Source organism: Mugil cephalus, chromosome 19 (assembly GCF_022458985.1).
Source record: "Mugil cephalus isolate CIBA_MC_2020 chromosome 19, CIBA_Mcephalus_1.1, whole genome shotgun sequence".
Lineage (NCBI taxonomy): Eukaryota > Metazoa > Chordata > Actinopteri > Mugiliformes > Mugilidae > Mugil > Mugil cephalus.
Window position 1 is genome coordinate 599499 of NC_061788.1, and position 17381 is coordinate 616879.

General features: G+C 41.9%; 4 protein-coding genes across 6 annotated transcripts in view; 2 read left to right on the forward strand and 2 right to left on the reverse strand.

The window, feature by feature from the left end:
- helq (helicase, POLQ like) overlaps positions 1-1783 on the reverse strand; it is a 9003-nt gene extending 7220 nt beyond the window's left edge. The window contains exons 1-2 of the mRNA XM_047569671.1: positions 1179-1783; positions 417-972 (exon numbers count right to left, since the gene is read on the reverse strand). Of these exons, the coding sequence (XP_047425627.1) occupies positions 417-972; positions 1179-1346 (724 nt within the window). The 5' untranslated portion in view covers positions 1347-1783. The remainder of the gene's footprint in view (positions 1-416; positions 973-1178) is intronic.
- Positions 1784-2345: 562 nt separating this feature from the next.
- mrps18c (mitochondrial ribosomal protein S18C) lies at positions 2346-3646 on the forward strand. The gene is made up of 6 exons (XM_047569677.1): positions 2346-2497; positions 2641-2696; positions 2969-3052; positions 3152-3209; positions 3277-3336; positions 3524-3646. The coding sequence occupies exons 1-6, from the start codon at positions 2437-2439 to the stop codon at positions 3598-3600; spliced, it is 396 nt and encodes a 131-aa protein (XP_047425633.1). The 5' UTR covers positions 2346-2436; the 3' UTR covers positions 3601-3646.
- Positions 3647-4257: 611 nt separating this feature from the next.
- abraxas1 (abraxas 1, BRCA1 A complex subunit) lies at positions 4258-7946 on the reverse strand. The gene is made up of 9 exons (XM_047569676.1): positions 7674-7946; positions 6900-6990; positions 6500-6536; positions 6271-6337; positions 5446-5642; positions 5041-5160; positions 4880-4964; positions 4655-4775; positions 4258-4567 (listed from the first exon to the last, which is right to left on the reverse strand). Exons 1-9 carry the CDS (start codon positions 7752-7754, stop codon positions 4308-4310), a joined length of 1059 nt encoding a protein of 352 aa, XP_047425632.1. The 5' UTR covers positions 7755-7946; the 3' UTR covers positions 4258-4307.
- A 337-nt stretch (positions 7947-8283) lies between these two features.
- Positions 8284-16216, forward strand: gpat3 (glycerol-3-phosphate acyltransferase 3). 3 transcript variants are annotated; one of them, XM_047569672.1, is made up of 12 exons: positions 8284-8402; positions 9509-9752; positions 9829-9895; positions 12398-12713; positions 13111-13185; positions 13550-13639; positions 14379-14472; positions 14547-14662; positions 14750-14805; positions 14889-15103; positions 15188-15273; positions 15494-16216. In XM_047569672.1, the coding sequence occupies exons 2-12, from the start codon at positions 9609-9611 to the stop codon at positions 15636-15638; spliced, it is 1404 nt and encodes a 467-aa protein (XP_047425628.1). In that variant the 5' UTR covers positions 8284-8402; positions 9509-9608; the 3' UTR covers positions 15639-16216. The 3 variants fall into 3 exon arrangements, with proteins under 3 accessions (XP_047425628.1, XP_047425631.1, XP_047425629.1); XM_047569675.1 differs by having other exon boundaries at positions 15194-15273; XM_047569673.1 differs by having other exon boundaries at positions 8297-8402; positions 9520-9752.
- Positions 16217-17381: the final 1165 nt, after the last annotated feature.

Consider the following 17381-nt stretch of genomic DNA (forward strand, 5'->3'; position numbering starts at 1 on the left):
CACACAAAGTCACGAACACACAAACACACGAACACACGAACACACAAACACACGAACACACAAACACACGAACACACAAACACATGAACACACAAACACACGAACACACGAACACACAAACACACGAACACACAAACACACAAACACACAAACACACAAAGAACATACGAACACACAAACACACAAAGTCACGAACACACAAAGAACATACAAACACACAAAGAACACAAAAACACACAAACACACAAAGAACACACGAACACACAAACACACGAACACACAAACACACAAAGTCACGTTAAAGGATCCATCTTGGACCAGAGCACAGATCCAGAACTCTAGATCCTGACCGTATAAACTCTAGATCCTGACCGTATAAACTCTAGATCCTGACCGTATAAAGTCTAGATCCTGACCGTATAAGCTCTGGATCCCTCTGAGTCTGAACACCAGGTCCTTGACCCGGCTGGGGAGGCCGTAGAAAGGCCCGAGGTCGGTCGTCTCGGCTGACACCGTCTCCATGGCGATCATGGCGACGCTGATCTCCTCAGAAACCACCGCCTCCTTGAGAGCGGCCGACCGGGAGACGGCGGTGGGAGTGGCGGCGTTGCCGAGCATCGTCCTCTTCAGCTGGTCGGCCACGCTCCTCCTCGCCCGGCCTCCCCCCCTGGCGTCTCCGTCCTGCGGGGGACGGTTTCTAGACGGCGTGGAGGTCTTGTCTCCGTCCTGGACTCGGCTCCTCTTCGCCTGGTCTTGGATTTCCTCCTGGAACTGGAGCTGACTGGACGGCAGGTCCCTGAAGGCGTCGTCTCCGAGGTCGTCCATGATGGAGTCGGTGAGGGCGTCTTCGGGCGGCGGGCGATGAGCTCGACGTCTCTCATTCTGCTCAACATCATCCAGCTTCGCCAGGACAGAGCTGTCCCCCAGGAGACTGTCATAGTCCCCAAATAAGTCCTCAGAGTCACTACAGAACTGGACACAGAGGGAGGAGGAAATGATAAAGGGATGAAGAGATGAGGAAGGAGGAAGGAAGAGAGGAAATAATAAAGGAAGGATGATAAGAAAGAAGGAGGAGAGGAAGGAAGGACAGAGGACAGAATGAAAGATGATTAATTGACTGTTGTTCTTTGAATGTGTTTCTATCTGATGAACCTTCGATTAATCGAACAGTCACTCACCTCCGCAGCTCGACCGTCGTTCATGCTGAAGCCGACGGGACATGTCGGTGAGGGGACAGTCCTCCCCCCTCTCTTCCGGACAGGTGTCAGGTGTGTCCTCAGGTTGTCCCTGGACCTCTTCCTGGAGCAAACCCGCTTTATTTTCACCTCCAGCCTCCCGGAGCTCATCCCAGCTGGAGCTACATGTCAAACACGGCTAACATCACAGCTAACATCACAGCTAACATCACAGCTAACATCACAGCTAACACCACAGCTAACATCACAGCTAACACCACAGCTAACAAACAGTAAGAAGCTAACTGCCTCCGTCACAGATGCTACCTTGACTAACGGCTCGTCTGCCGGTTCTTCCGTCCGCTCACTAACGAGCCTCCAAACTCCACAAATGAGCCATAAATGTCCACATGAAGTGTGAATGTTTGTCATTAAGTGCGTTTTTGCCTTTTAAATGTTAGTTTATCTGGATGCGGAGGCTAAAAAAATCGCCGCGTTTAACATTCAAAAATATCACCAGCACGGATTTGAATGAGAGCGAAATCCCCCAGTCACTTCCGGTTGGGGCTAACGGCTAGCATGGCAGAGCTAACGGAGCTAATGATCCCAGATTTAGTTTCGTGTCAAGAGTTCTGCTATGTATTAATATTAATTATGGTAAATCAACGAATATTTTTATACATACATACATATATTTATACATTCTATAAACGCAAAAATAAAAATAAAAACACAAACGTTCAGTAATTTTTTAAAAGCTTTTCTAGAACGAAATCGGTCCCACCCTGCTAGCTACTTTTCTCTAAGGTCTATAGAAACTCTCTCAGGTCAAGTGAAACTGTTTTTTTTTTATCTATTTTGATGGTTTTCAACAGCAAATATTAATTAACTTGCAGAGAAACCAAAGATTATCTCTATGTGCTTATGTAAACTAATACAACGGAAATGCCACTACTTCCCTCATTCAGGGGCGATTTCTATCTTGTATCATTATATCTTTGAACTGAGGGACGTTTAAAATGTCCCGTAAAAGAAATACATTTAAAATGTGCGCATTTTGTGTGTTAAAACACAAAATCTCGTACAAATATTTTGTGTGTTAAAACACACAAAATATTTGTTTTTTTTTCAGTAAATTAAATATTTTATCTGCCACTTACCTCCAAATAAAAAGCAGGAACTTTAGAAGTGGTAGGAACAAATGATTTAAACGTGGTGTCGCCCCGGACTCGTACAACTTCCGGTAGAGTGTCAGGTCAAAATGTTACATCTGAGGAGCTTCCAGAGGCTAAAAGCTGTTTTAAATCTGCACGGGAACGCAGGTGAGTGCGGGTTTAAGCTTTTATAACATTTACATTTATAATAAAAAATATAATAAATGAAACATTTGGTTGTTTGAACCTTTGTTTCGCCCAGTAAACACTGAGATGTGATGCTAACGTTAGCGTGTGGTTCATGTGTGTAGGTGTGAGGAGCCTCTCAGCAGCTTCTACTGCTACAGGACAACAACAGGAGGACGTGGTGGGTTAAAACAGGTTTATACTTAATGACAGTAATTAATAGTAGTGATGTGTTTTATTAATTATTATTTATTTATTATTGTTAATCTTATTTGTTGACAAATTTTTTGCAGTGTTTAATTTGATTCTCTTGGTTTAGCTAGGAGAGGTTCTTCTTCTTCTTCTTCTTCTTCTTATTATTATTGTTGTTGAAATACTGAAAATAAAACCATGTTTATCCCAAAATAAGTAATGTTCTGGTGATAACTGTGTGTTATCTTTACTTCCTTGAAGCTCATGACTATGGAGAACCCGTACAAAGAGCCAGAGAAAGGCTGCATCCTCTGTAACGTGACGGTGGATTTTAAAAACATCCAGGTGAGGGAATCATTTCACTGAACATGGACCACGAGCAGCATGGAAATAAATCCCACTGTCTCACTTTAAAGTGGACCTTGTGTTTCCTCCCTCACTCAGCTCCTGTCTCAGTTCATCTCTCCTCACACGGGGAGGATTTACGGCCGACACATCACAGGTGACCGAGCGCTCAGACATTCACAGACTGAACCTGGACACGGACTCACAGACGTTTTGTGTTTCAGGTTTATGTGGCAGGAAACAGAAGGAGGTGTCAAAGGCCATAAAGAAAGCTCACGCTATGGGTACGTAACTGATTTATACACCAGAGACCGTCCTCAGCTGAAGACATTTTAAATTACACATTAAATGTTTCTTTTAACGTCGGTGAATCTCAGGTTAATGAATTCCTCTCCAGTTTCTATTTAATCATAAATATTTAGATGTTCTCTGAGCTGACGTACGACTAAAGACAAATCTGCTTCTCTTCAGGGTTCATGTCGGTGACTCACAAACATCCACAGTTCATGAAGGATCCCAACATCTGTGGAGTCAAACATCTGGATTAGAGTCACTCTGTTCATCTTTTAATGGATTAAAGTTTCTGTGTTGTCACTTTCTGGTTCTCTTCTGGTTTTTAGTCTTTTCAGTAAAAATGTTTTAAGGTTTCTGTTAAAAAAATAAATAAAAAAATAAACTCCTTTCCAAGTTCGCTCCCTACGATCACTCCTCCCTCTCATTTACTTCCTCACTTTCCTCCTTCTTCCCTTCCCTACCACTTTCTTTCCTTCCTTCCTTCCATGTGTCCCTGGTTCTGGTCCAGTGGTAGTATGATCCATTCGAGCAGCGCTATACTTCATTCTACTGACCACGATGTAGATGGAGCGCTGCTTGACCATTGCCCTGATTCACACACAGACTGAGACACGTTTTCCTTCATATAGTCCAGGTGGGTAGAGGGACCAGGTGAGACAGGGTCTGGTTTCCATGGTAACTCCTCTGAGACACCACTGACTGTAATGAACCTTTAACAGGTGAACACGGTTTAATGATGGAACGTTCACACGTTCCTCTGTTCTTACGTTTATCACAGGATCATTACTCACGTTCTTCTTTCATCACTTCCTGGTTCTTTATGATCACAATGATGAAAATAAATCCGTTAGTAACTCGTAGGTTTAGTGCGAATCCTCTTTAACCTGGATAAACAACCAGATAAAAACGTGTGGAATCAGAATGAACTCGTTTAATGAAACTAAAATAAAATAAAGAGACATCAGGTCTTGCTCCTCCTCCGTTTCCTCTCCATCCCGTCCACCGTCTCCCCCGGTCTCTTCCGACTGATCGCCACGCTCGCTGGCGTCGACGCCGTCGTCGTCTCTGGGTTTACCTGCGTCGTCATGGAAACGCCATCAGGGACAGGGAAGGCGTCCAGGGTCAGAGTCTGGGAGGTGAAGAGAGGAGAGTCCACGAACAGAACGGTGACGGCGTCCAGGAGGAGACGGTTCCTCGGCTCCGTCGCCACGACGACCACGTCTGCTCAAAGACGAGAGAAGAGTCAGCAACACCTCCCTCCATCCCTCCCTCCATCACTCCATCCTTCCCTCCCTCCCTCCTTCCTACCTTCCTCCTTTCCTCCCTTGGTAAAGCCGGCCTCCTCCCTGAGCCTCCTCCTCAGAGTGGAGATCTCCTCCTGTAGCGCCTCCACCTGCCGCTCGCTGTCCTCCACGTCTCTGCACGTCTTCTGTCCTCGGGACACAGAGGAGGACGAGTGAGACCAGACAAGACACCAACGAAGAAGAAGAAGAAGAAGAGGAGGAATCAGGAAGTGAGAGCGTCTCCCGTCACCTTCAGCTCCGACTGCAGAGAATCATTCATCTTATTGACCTCGGTCACCTCCCTCAGGAGACCACTGGAGCAGAAGAACCTGGACCTGGACGGACACCAGAGAGACACCAGAGACGTAAGAGACGGACGGAGGGAGGGAGGATGGATGGACGGAGGCGTACCCGTGTCTCTTCATGGTCCGGCTGTATCCGGCTGCAGAGTTGGGGGCGGAGTCCTTCCAGTAGGCGAGCTGCTCCAGGAGACCCAGGTTACCAACGAGGACCGGGACGTTCACGAAGCGTCTTCGCCAGAAAGACACGAAGAAATATTCATCAGATACTAAAGTAACCTACCAGAGAACTCTAGGAGAAGGAGGAGGGAGGAGGGAGGAGGTGCATAGTTTGGTTTATTAAACGTCTAATGCCTCGTTAAGTTTGACCAACGACTTCAACACCACAGAAGAAGAAGTGAAAGTTTTCCACTTAAAAGTAGAAGTCTCATTCTGTAGCTGACGCCTCCACCCAGGAGGGAGGGAGGGAGGGAGGGAAGGACAGGAAGTGGAGGAGGTAAGGCGTTGTCGTGGTTACCTGCTGCGGGAGATGAAGGCCGAGTACTCGGTCCGGTGGGTCGACCCCGGCGCCGTCACCTTGCAGGGCGTCAGCAGCAGGAAGACCAGGTGCGGGTTGGACAGGAAGTTCTTCAGACTCTCGTGAACTTTCTTCTCTCTGAACGTCATGTTCTGGTCCGAGTTCCTGCGCTGACGGTACCAACCGATCACACTTTCCTGCAACGCACGAAACCACACGCGCAACACACAACACACAACACACAACATCCAACATCCGTAAAAACATCTGCAAAGGTCCTGAGATATCACAGAACTATCAAATTATATATATATTTTGTACAATTTATCAAATGAATACATAATAATTATAATAAACAATAATGATTGTATTCTTTATCTAAATTATTAATAGTATATTATATATCAAGATAAATAAATTATATTATACATAAATAAAAAGTTGATATGGCACAAATAATAATAAAAAATAAATAATCTAACATTTATACGTATAATTACAATCATAAAAAAATACCCTAAAATATTATGTTTTAAATATATACTTCATACATAAATTAAATATATGTATACTACCTTATAAAATAATAACTAAACAACATGAATGAACCAAAACAATAATTAGTTTGGTGTAAAAACATGAGCAAATAAAAATCAGTAGATATTTCTACGGATCCGTAGAAATATAAATAAAAAACAAATAAATATGCGTAAAACATATTGAATTAACTAATAAATAAACATCACTAAAACATATTTTGTAAAAAAAACAACTGTACCAAAATATTTTATATAACATATCATTAAAATGTAAGAATATGAACACCTGTTTGTTGTCGGCCAGCATCTTCTTCACCGCCTCCACATTCACCTGCCCAGTGCTGTCGTACAACCTGGACACACACAGGACATCACTGATTCATTCATTCACCCATTCACTGATTCATCCATTCATCCATCCATCCATTCATCATCCATCCATTCATCCATTCATTCATCCATTCATCCATTCATCCATTCATTCATTCATTCATCGGTTTGTGTCCAGGACTCACATGTTCAGTCTGTGGCAGGCGATGTGCTTCTGGACATCTGTCAGAGAAAAGAAAATTAAAGTTAAAATAACTTAAACTGTTATAAATTATTATCATCTCATTAGCAACAGCATTAGCATCACTATTAGCAATTTGGAGAGCAATGGAGAGTACTGTGGGGTTTGATTATGAAAAAGGGTTTTGTTTTGTTTTCTATCTATCTAGCCGAGTAGAGCTGGGTGTCATCTGTATAGGAGGGAAAATGTAGGTGTCTCTAATGAAGATCTAATGTAAAAGCGAAGAAGGTAAATAAAGAACAGTAGGGGATCCAGTACAGAGCCCTGGGGGGCTCCTCCAGGTAGAAGAGGAACTGGATGCAAATAAAGTTTTAAATGTTTAGATTTCTGAAGGCAGTACGTACTGTACGTCTCCTCGATGTGAATGTGATCAGCCTGGGAGTCGCTGATGGTGATCTGCTCATCAAACCTGCTCTCTCCGAGGACCAGACCCTCCTAAAGACCAAGGGAAGCAGCCATCACATCACATCACATGGACATGAGCATCACTGAGGGTCTCTCACAGACAAAGAGTGGACTTCAGCTTCATCTTTAACTCCACAGACCAATAAATTAATTAGATTTATTAGTTAGATATCCATAGAGATGTTAACTTAAATCTTAACAGTGTTCCTGTGGATTCCATTTAATAAATATGGTTTATTCCACATCAACACGACAGTGAATGACAACAGGGGGCTCATTTTAAAATTATAATTTGACTCTAATGATTCGCTTTTAGTGCCGAAGTCATTAGCAGAATCGCAGGACTTCGTAGAGACAGGACATTATCTTACAGAGTGCATTTTCCTTGTCACTAATTGATTTAATTTAAAAAGTTAAGATTTTTACATGGAGTCTGGTATGTTGTAACAGCTAGCTTAAAAAGTTGCAGAAAAAGCATAACGGGAGTTTTAATTTCACCTACATGGTATTTTTTTCTCCATTACACCAAAGCATGCAGTTATAAACGTGATAATTACACCGTTAAAGTAGAGTTGACCAACTCTGAAATGTGTAAATAACGTCCGTTGCGTTCGCTAGCTTCCCCTCCAAGACACAAACACTCCATTTAGCCGTGCAGCGGACTCCATTGAAAATACACGGATTTTAACGAGGTATTAAAGAAATCTCCTCACCACGTCGGAGTCGCTGTTAACATGATGGAACATGAGAGAGGCTAAAACAATACCAGACATCCGCACTGTCGGCTCCGCCATGCCGCTTGTTGACGGCGAGCACAGCGCTGTTTAATGCGCAAGAGGCGCAGAGGAGGCGCAGAGGGAGCGCAGCAAAATACTGCGTTTCTTCAGCGCAGTTCTGAACTAGTGAGGGATCATAGGCAAAGGAGCCGATTCTAGGTAGTGAATCAGAAGAGCCGATTCCCCACTAATTTTTATCCTTATGCGGCCCAGAAGGAAAAGTTTTTAAATTATTTAATTAACGTCTCAGTTTATCCTGGAACCTTCTGACCAGTTTATAATATAAGGAAGAAAGAAAGAAAGAAAGAAAGAAAGAAAGAAAGAAAGAGAAGGGAAGCATGAAGGAAGGAAGGAAGGAAGGAAGGAAGGAAGGAAGGAAGGAAGGAAGGAAGGAAGGAAGGAAAGCAAAGGATGTAAAGAAGGAAGGAAGGAAGGAACTGAGCTCAAATTGACGCCGTAGCTATGGCAACGGCCCAGAAACGTAACTAGACAGAACTGAAAGAATCGAGTCGTGGCAAAAGAATCGACTCTCAGAAAGAGCAGAACTTCCCAGGGGGAGGTGGGAGGGAGGGGGCGTGGCCTCTGGATCCGTCTGACTCGACTTAAATCCGGGGAAACTTCTGTGAGAAGGTCCGCTGCCCTGAGACCCATCAGAAACCCTGGAAGGTATTTAATTTATCATAGAACTCGTCTTTTAACTCCTCTGTTTGACTCTAGACGACTTTAAGTCGCTCTGGTTCTGTTTCTAAGCGGATTTTCCTTCGACTAACGGTACAGCTGTTTCCTCCAACCGCAGCTCCAGTAACGTTAGTTCAGTTTAAAGCTAGAAATCCTCCAGTTTACTGTTATTTTATTCACTTATTCATGTATTTCATTGTTTAATCTGATATATTATACATTATAGGGTTTTTAGTGTTGGCTTTAATGTCATAACTGGCTCAGATTATAACTACTCTTTAATTAATGAATCATTATTCTATTCTACTCAGACACATGTTATTTAATGTGAGTTTATATGGTTTGTTTTCCTCCATTCAAGTAAATACTGTAAGTTAAGACATGGAAAGATGAAATTAACCAACAATAGTCTTTGATTGAAATGTCAAAACTGTATTTCCACCAGAAAATGACAAGAAAACTTCTTACTCTAATAAGAACTCATCAAATATTTAATAGTTAATTCATTGTTGACTTTGGGAGATTAAACATATTTTATAACCAACTGTAAATGTCAGTTAGTGAAGGTAAATAAAACCACCGCACGTTACTGAGGAAAGACAATTTAGATTTAGTTTATAGTAACGCAGAGAGATGTAGATTCAGTCCGTGAGTTAACTTTCACAAAGCTTTTTGGAGTTCCACAGGGCTCTATTTAAGATCCTCTAACTTTTACCTTTAAGTTTATGTAGAATGTGTTTTTTTTTCTTCTGTCAGTTCCTTTAACCTAATCGTCTTAAAACAACTTGACAGACCAGCTCACTTCATTAGATACACAAGTGAAACTAGTCTCTGAATCTTTATGTTTCCAGCTTTAGTTTCTAATAACTGAGTTTTCATTCTGTAGAGCTACTGAACCGACACATGTTCCTAATATTCTGGCATAGTAGCACTTGTTTCTACATCAACTCAATGTGTAATTTAGGTTAGAATGACGTCACTAGTGTACCTAATAAAGTGGCCAGGGTATAAATAAGGTATTAATGAGATTGTAGATGTAATATTTTCTTTTAGTTGATGAAATACAGCAGTGATGATGATTTAATTGATTCCAGTGGGTCCTCAGGAGAACATGAACACCTGAACCAGGTCTCAGACCATGAGCTGACCCCTGACTTCTGACCTCTGACCTCTGACCTCTGACCTCTGTGAGCGATGGAGGACCTCTGGTGCGCGGCTGCAGCTGTTTTCCAGGTGTGGGTGTTCGTGGTGGTGTTCCTCATCATGCTGCCCGCCATGTTCGGCCTCTCCCTGGGAGTCACCGGCGTCTACATCCAGGTCCTGGTCAAAATCCTGGAGGTAACGCGACATCGTCCTGGCCCTCGGTCACGTTGTCATGTGTGCAGCCAGGAAATGATGGTGTCTGTGTTTGCAGTGGGCCACGGTGCGAATCCAGAGAGGACGGAGGCAGCAGCCCAGCGTCCCGGTCCCTCTGTCCAACGGTAAGTCTCTTCCTCGCGGGTCCAGAGAACAGCATCCGGGACAAAAAGGATCAGAACCAGCCAAAGATCCTCTATTCAATCAAAGATCCTTTATTAACAGGTTCATATGAACATACACTCAATCAATAAGGATCAATTAACAACAAAAAAAACAACAAATCAAATCAACAAACAAGAAAAACATTTAACAGAGGATTTTTAATATCAACTAAAAGGAAAAAATAAATAACATTAAATTAAACATATTTATTAAATATGTTTGCAACAGGTAATAAAACAGAAAAAAATAGGAAGCGTGAAAAATAAATAAACTGTTCAAGTCAAATAATAAAACAACATATAAAGAAAATTAAATAAATAAATAAAAATAATAAAAAATTAAAAACTATATAAAGTATAATCGTAAATGATAAAATAAACCACTGTTAAATTAATAAATTATAATGATTAAAAACTAATTCAAAAGTATAATAACATCCAACACCAGCGTTTAAAAGGGAACTGGACTTTAGAGTTTTTCCAAACTGAAAACTTTCACAGATAAAATAATATAAAAGTTTTTAATCTTTAATGGAATTTAAAGATAAAAAGATGACCAATTATGTAATAATCAATAATGTTTAAACACAACTTTAATTTTTAATATTTAAGGCGACAAAACTTAAATCTCGTTAGCCTGATAGCATTAGCACTGTCTGAGTCATATTGGAACGTTTCAGAAAACTATTATTTTTATTGATATTGTAGCAGGAAATCAAAAAATGACAGTTGTGCTTTTAGTCTAACGAGGTTTAACTCTTGTAAATCTTCCTGTATTAGAGACGATGTGTTTGAGTAGGGAGATGAGTCCAGATGTTGTCAGACCTCAGCGCTGACCTCTCCAGCGTTAGCGTCCATACGGCTAAAGTTTAAACCCCAGGTCACGTGACGTCGGTGTGATCCGGGTCCCGCTGCTCATTGGTCGGATCCTGCAGCTGATTCGTGTTCAGGATCGTCTCAGGGCGACAGTGGTGCAACAGCAGGTTACACAACGTTAGTGGACCTGGACAGAGACACAGAGACACATCTAACGAATATCTCACATGGACACAACCACAGAAAGACACAACGTGATAATGAACGTGATCATTTAACTCGTGCTGTGTCCACATCAGCCAGAACCAGAGGAAGTGACTGAGTGTGGAGGGTTTATCGGTCAGACGCACAACTCATGATCCTCAGACACAAACACACAAACACACAAAGAACTCTGTTCTTCACATGGTTTCACTTCTGCTACTAGTCCTCATCCTGATTTCTGTTTCTTTACTCACTGTTACACTCTTAAACCTCTTTATATGTTCAGGTTTATCTCGTTATTATCTGGATATTATCTGGTCTCTGTCGCGTCTTTTCTGAGCTCTGCTGTTTCTTTATTTAACCTCTTTGTTAAATATCCATAAATAAACCTTCTTGTCCTTTATTGTCTTCACTCGACTTTTCTTTGTGTCTTTCTTTCTTCTCTTCTTGATAAATTTTAGATTTATTAAAACCCTCCGGCTTTAATGTGAGGATGTTAAGCTTTAGGTTTGTGGCAAATATTCTGCTTCATTCAGATCTGTTGTCCTCATAAGTGGACGCTCTAGTCTGCCATCTAGTGGCAGAAAAGGGTTGAGACAGTAGACGCTGGGATTCAATTTATTTGCAATTCTGCTTTTGTTCTGCTACAATCAGGTTTTAAAATGAACAGCTTTATATTTTTGTTTCACATTGGTGACTTTATTTTAAAATACACTGAAATAATCCCCGTGTCCACATGTGAGGACATGCGGCTCAAAACCTACTTCCTGGTTAAAGATGATGTTTAGTTTTTATTCTTTTAAAAATGTTAACCAGTAGCTCATAATTAACTCTTCGCTGTAGTTTCCTCTGTGGATCATTAAAGTCCATTGAAGTCTAAGCTTCAGATCATATTAAATGTAATTAAACATGTCGTTAGTGGTAATTATCAACAACAAAATGAATCCCATCATCATGATTAGTCTGATTATAGTTTAATCCTTTGAACCATCTGTAGCAGAATGAGTCTTTAGTTCAGTAACAAACAGAATAATAACTTAAAATCAGTTTCTCTTTGTTTTTCTTTTAATTTTGTGACTGGTCTTTTACTTTTACACCTTCTTTCCTCCGGTGGGTTGAACTGGACCCTCTGGTGTCAGTTTAAATGTAATAAAATATTTGTAATTAGTGGTAATTATCTCCTATATTCACTTGAAACCAGTGTCAGTGTCAGTAGCTGTGTTTCCATCACAGCTTTTCAAAATAAAAGCGATATTTCTGAAATTTCAATACCTGCTCTTTGTGCGTGTTTCCATTGAAATGTTTTTAAAATGTTTCCATTTCTATCACTACGTCTGAGCGTCCACCTCATGAGATGAGACGGTTTTAGATGTTAGAGGTTTATATTGAGATGTTCTGAGTATGTTCAGAGTTGGAGGCAGTTCTGTGTGGTATTTGTTCCAGGGATCATCGAGAGGGCCGGGGGCTCCATGGAGGAGGAGGTGGGCCGGCTGCGATGCTCCCGGGCCCTGGAGGGGGTGGAGGGGGCGGAGTCAGCAGAGGGGGCGGAGTTTGCCCTGAGCGACGCCCTGTTCTTCTATAAGAAAGGCTTGGAGAGCATCGTGGACGACCAGGTGACCCAGCGCTTCTCCTCCGAGGAGCTGGCCTCCTGGAACCTCCTGACCCGCACCAACCAGAACTTCTGCTACATCAGCCTCCGCCTCACCGTCATCTGGGGCCTCGGCGTCTTCGTCCGATACTGCATCCTCTTCCCCCTCAGGTCAGAACCAGCAACCAGCTGTGGAGGAACGTTTCCCAGAAATAAAATGAAACGATATGTGAGCAGTTATCAGTGACTGAAGGTTGTTGTAGGTTCCTGATTAATGAGCCTTTAGCTTGATGCTCTGATAAACATCATGAAGCTATATCTGAAATAAACCTATTAAATCATTCACACACACTTGGAGGTGAAATGTCAACATTTTAATCCTGATAATGGAAATGAACCATAATTAACATAAAACACATTTTAACATGTGAACTCATTAATACTGTGAATCGACTTCAGTAGCATTTAGCTTCCTGCAGGTTTCTCACTTAAACAAGGCTGGATAATAAAATGATTATTATTAAATATTTACACATTAACCGTATGTTTGGTGTGTTTGTCTGTGCAGGATCACACTGGCCGTCATCGGCCTCTCATGGCTGGTGGTGGGAACCACGCTGGTCGGGTTCCTGCCGGAGACCAGGTAAGACCTAAAGGACCAGGGTCAGAGACGTCCCTGTTAGAGACGTCCCCGTTAGACATGTCCCCGTTAGAGACGTCCTCGTTAGAGACGTCCCCGTTACAGACGTCTTGGTCAGAGACGTCCTGGTTAGAGACGTCCCCGTTAGAGACGTCCTGGTTAGAGACGTCCTGGTTAGAGACGTCCCCGTTAGAGACGTCCTGGTTAGAGACATCCTGGTTAGAGACGTCCTGGTTAGAGACGTCCTCGTTAGACATGTCCCCGTTAGAGACGTCCTCGTCAGACATGTCCTCGTTAGACATTTCCTTGTTAGACATGTCCCCGTTAGAGACGTCCTCTGATGAATCGTTTTCTGTTTGTGTTGCAGTGCGAAGAACTGGCTGAGTGAACTGGTCCATCTGACCTGCTACAGGATCTGTGCCCGAGGCCTTTCAGCCACCATCCACTACCACAACAGGTCCCTATCATCCCTCCTTCCTTCCTTCCTTCCTTCCTTCCTTCCTTCCTTCCTTCCTTCCTTCCTTCCTTCCTTCCTTCCTTCCTTCCTTCCTTCCCTCCTTCCATTGCTTTCTGTCAGCGTCTGTGTTTTTCAGTGCTGTTGTTGAGACAGTGTTAGCCTAGCTTAGCATTAAGACAGACTGAATCAGGACTGTATCTCTGCTGGAGCATCATCAGTTCCTAAGGAACTTTCCTTAGAGGTGGTGAAGTTGATCCGACTTCCTGTTCATTGATTTCTCTGTAAGATGCCAAAAAACACTCAACATCCCAGAATCCAACAAGTCGTCACCAAAGTCTGTAAGTAAAGATGGAACCGCTCCTCTATAGTGAAGCCAAAGCTAGAGGAGCTCCCTCTGGTGGCTGGAGGCTGCAGCACAGGTCATAAGCTCCACCCCCTCCATGTTAGTGGGCGGGACTAAAACACGTCAAATACTTGACTGGATGATTTCAGTTATTTAAGTCAGTTAATATAATGTGGATGGATGTTCAAGTGTTTCTGTGCAAGTTTCATTTAATTCATCATTTGACGCTATAGAAACAGAATGTAGCAACGTAGCGGCTACCAGTTACCATGAAATGTGTTGTAAAAACTATTTTTAAAAAGCAGACGTGGCGTCCATATTTATATACAGTCATTTATATACAGTCATTTATATACAGTCATTTATGTACAGTCTGTGCTGTGATTATCTCCTCAGAGAGAACAGACCTCAGAAAGGAGGCATCTGTGTGGCTAATCACACCACCCCCATCGACGTGGTGATTCTGGCCAACGACGGCTGCTATGCTATGGTGAGTGGCGTTAAATCTGGTCCCGTTAGCCGGGCTCGGTTACAGGACCAGATCTGACCCAGTGTCGCCTTCAGGTGGGGCAGATCCACGGAGGCCTGATGGGGGTCATGCAGAGGTCCATGGTGAGGTCCTGCCCCCACGTTTGGTTCGAGAGGTCGGAGATGAAGGACCGACACGCCGTGACCAACAGGTGAGGAGGGACCTGGTCCTGGACCTGGTCTGGTCTCTGGGGTCCAGGGTACAGATTCAAACTAAATCCTCTTCTTCCCGTCTGCAGGCTGAGGGCTCACATCGCAGCTAAGACCAAACTCCCCATCCTGATATTTCCTGAAGGTCAGTCTCCTCCTCCTCCTCCTCCCTCTCCTTCTTCTTCTTCTTCTCCGTGGTTTTAGTGATAACTGGTGAGTTTCCTCCAGGAACCTGCGTCAACAACACCTCAGTGATGATGTTTAAGAAGGGCAGCTTTGAGATCGGGGGCACCATCTACCCGGTGGCCATCAAGTACGACCCCCGGTTTGGAGACGCCTTCTGGAACAGCAGCAAGTTCAACATGGTCAGTTACCTGCTGAGGACCATGAGCAGCTGGGCCATCGTGGTCAACGTCTGGTACCTGCCCCCCATGACCCGACAGGTAAGCCCCGCCCACCCCGCCATGACCCGACAGGTAAGCCCCGCCCACCCTCCCTCCCGTCTCTAACTACGTCTCTGTGTGGAGGAACAGGACGGAGAAGACGCCGTTCAGTTCGCCAACAGAGTGAAATCAGCCATCGCTGCTCGGGGGGGTCTGCTGGACCTGGCCTGGTGAGAGCAGTAATCAGATTACTCCTCGTTACTACAGATACAGACACAAACTGTTTCCTCATATCAGCAGATTTATTCATCTCCTCCACATCCCGTGGTGGTGGAGGAGATGTTAGTCTGGTGGAGAAACATCTAGAAACTACTAAACCTGTTTTAGTTCCAGAGTTCTCAGCAGGAACAGGAACCGTCTGTTTAAACCGGGTCCATGTCTGTTCTCCAGGGACGGAGGCCTGAAGAGAGGGAAAGTCAAGGATTCCCTGAGAGAGGAGCAGCAGAAGAAGTACAGCAGCCTCCTCGTGGGACAGGACTCCGACTCAGACGACCAGGAACCACCAGGAACCATAGAGAACCACCAAGAACCATAGAGAACCACCAAAAACAATAGAGAACCATAGAGAACCATATAAAACCACCATGAAATACAGGAACCTTCAAGAACAATAAAGAACCACCAAGAAAAGAACTACCAGGAACCACAGGAACCATGAATAACCACCAAAAACCACCAAGAACTCTGGTTGTGATCCTCAGTTCTCACTGAGGAGGAAACTCTGAGTCTTTATTGTCGTTCTGCGTATTCACCAGCAGGAGGCAGCGCTGGACCATGAACCACCAGAGGAGACTTCTTCTCTTCTATTATTATTATTATTATTATTATTATTGTCTGTTCCAGGTTTTAAACGTGAATATTTTTAAAACACATGTAGAAGTTGAAGGTTTTAAATTTGAGTTTTATTTGATTTTTTTTTTATTTACCAGAAAGAATCAGATAAAGTTCACGTCTCTGTTCATAAATCACCAGTTTAGTTCATTTAGAATTTATTTAGTTCTTTACATGTTTCAGGGATTTCAGTGAAACAGAAACCGCTGATACATTTAAATGTTAAATGAGGTTTAAAAGCTCAGATTAAAAACTAATAAAGATCCTGTTAAATATCTCAAACATGTCCAGTTTTTATCTCTGTTATTTTTGTCCCTTAATGAAGTTAAACAGTCGAGTTCAATAACAAATTAAATAAAACAAAGACGTCATCATTCAAACCAGGAATAAAAAACAGAGAAATGGGAGAAAAGTCGAATAAAAAAATATATATTATTTACTGTAAATACCTTTTACAATAGATTTTTTAGAATATAAATATATAAATAAATAAATATATATATATTTATATTCTCCACTATGAGCTGAAATCTAAAGCAGTGGTTCTCACATTAACCTCCATCAAGAATAATAAAGAATCTTTTATTCAGTTTTCATTAAATATAAAAACGTCTGCTACTAAAATACAAACTGAAAAATAAAACGGTTAAAATTCATTCTGAATTTAAAATGTTAATAAATGAATTAATGAGAATTTCTCATCATCAAACATCTTTAGAGTTAGAGTTTAACCTGCTGCTTTATTTCACTATTTATTTCACTCTAACGCGAATAAACGGATTAAAACAGGTTCTTTTATTTATTTAGATGTTTATACTTTAAACTGAACAAAAAAATATTTAAAGACGTAAACGTGGATGTTTTCACCAATATTCAAGGTTTAATGTCAAAATAGAGTAAAATAAATAGAAATATTTGGATTTAGTGTTTTTAATTATGACCTGGCTGAACCGTGTGTCCCTGACATATTTATAACAGACAGACAATCACAAGCTTTTTATGATAATAATATAATAATAATAATATGATAATAATAATAATAATTAAAAGGGAAAAGATTCATGTTGAGAATAAAAATATATATTTTTTAACAAATTCTTTATGATAATTCACTGAACATGTTTGGATTTTAAATAAACATTCTGGAAATTTGTCACATTCATATATTTTCAAGTAAATAAATGAATACATTGCTTTTAATAATAATACTAATAATAATAATAATAAAAGGGACAGAGTCTGTCCTTGAGAATTAAACGACTGATTGAATAAACAGACGTCAGACATGTTTCACCGCTTCCTTCACACGGGAAATATTTGCGCTGTGATAAAGACGTGGACGTGAAGGAGGACGAGCTCCGTCCTTAAATATTATTAAAAGCTGTGATTTATTTAGTAATAATGTGACGCGGGGACTGAACGGTGGGATCTCCTCCGGATTAATACC

What these genes read in the sequence shown, in the direction of transcription:
- mrps18c (XM_047569677.1), top strand. Translation starts at nt 2,437, where the DNA reads ATGTTACATCTGAGGAGCTTCCAGAGGCTAAAAGCTGTTTTAAATCTG. An exon ending in AAATCTGCACGGGAACGCAG is followed by an intron (nt 2,498 to 2,640) that starts GTGAGTGCGGGT and finishes TCATGTGTGTAG; the next exon opens with GTGTGAGGAGCCTCTCAGCA. An exon ending in TGGATTTTAAAAACATCCAG is followed by an intron (nt 3,053 to 3,151) that starts GTGAGGGAATCA and finishes TCCCTCACTCAG; the next exon opens with CTCCTGTCTCAGTTCATCTC.
- abraxas1 (XM_047569676.1), bottom strand. Translation starts at nt 7,754, where the DNA reads ATGGCGGAGCCGACAGTGCGGATGTCTGGTATTGTTTTAGCCTCTCTC. An exon ending in TCACATCGAGGAGACGTACA is followed by an intron (nt 6,537 to 6,899) that starts GTACGTACTGCC and finishes TTTCTCTGACAG; the next exon opens with ATGTCCAGAAGCACATCGCC. An exon ending in CAAGGGAGGAAAGGAGGAAG is followed by an intron (nt 4,568 to 4,654) that starts GTAGGAAGGAGG and finishes GTCTTTGAGCAG; the next exon opens with ACGTGGTCGTCGTGGCGACG.
- gpat3 (XM_047569672.1), top strand. Translation starts at nt 9,609, where the DNA reads ATGGAGGACCTCTGGTGCGCGGCTGCAGCTGTTTTCCAGGTGTGGGTG. An exon ending in ACCATCCACTACCACAACAG is followed by an intron (nt 13,640 to 14,378) that starts GTCCCTATCATC and finishes TTATCTCCTCAG; the next exon opens with AGAGAACAGACCTCAGAAAG. An exon ending in ACGACGGCTGCTATGCTATG is followed by an intron (nt 14,473 to 14,546) that starts GTGAGTGGCGTT and finishes TGTCGCCTTCAG; the next exon opens with GTGGGGCAGATCCACGGAGG.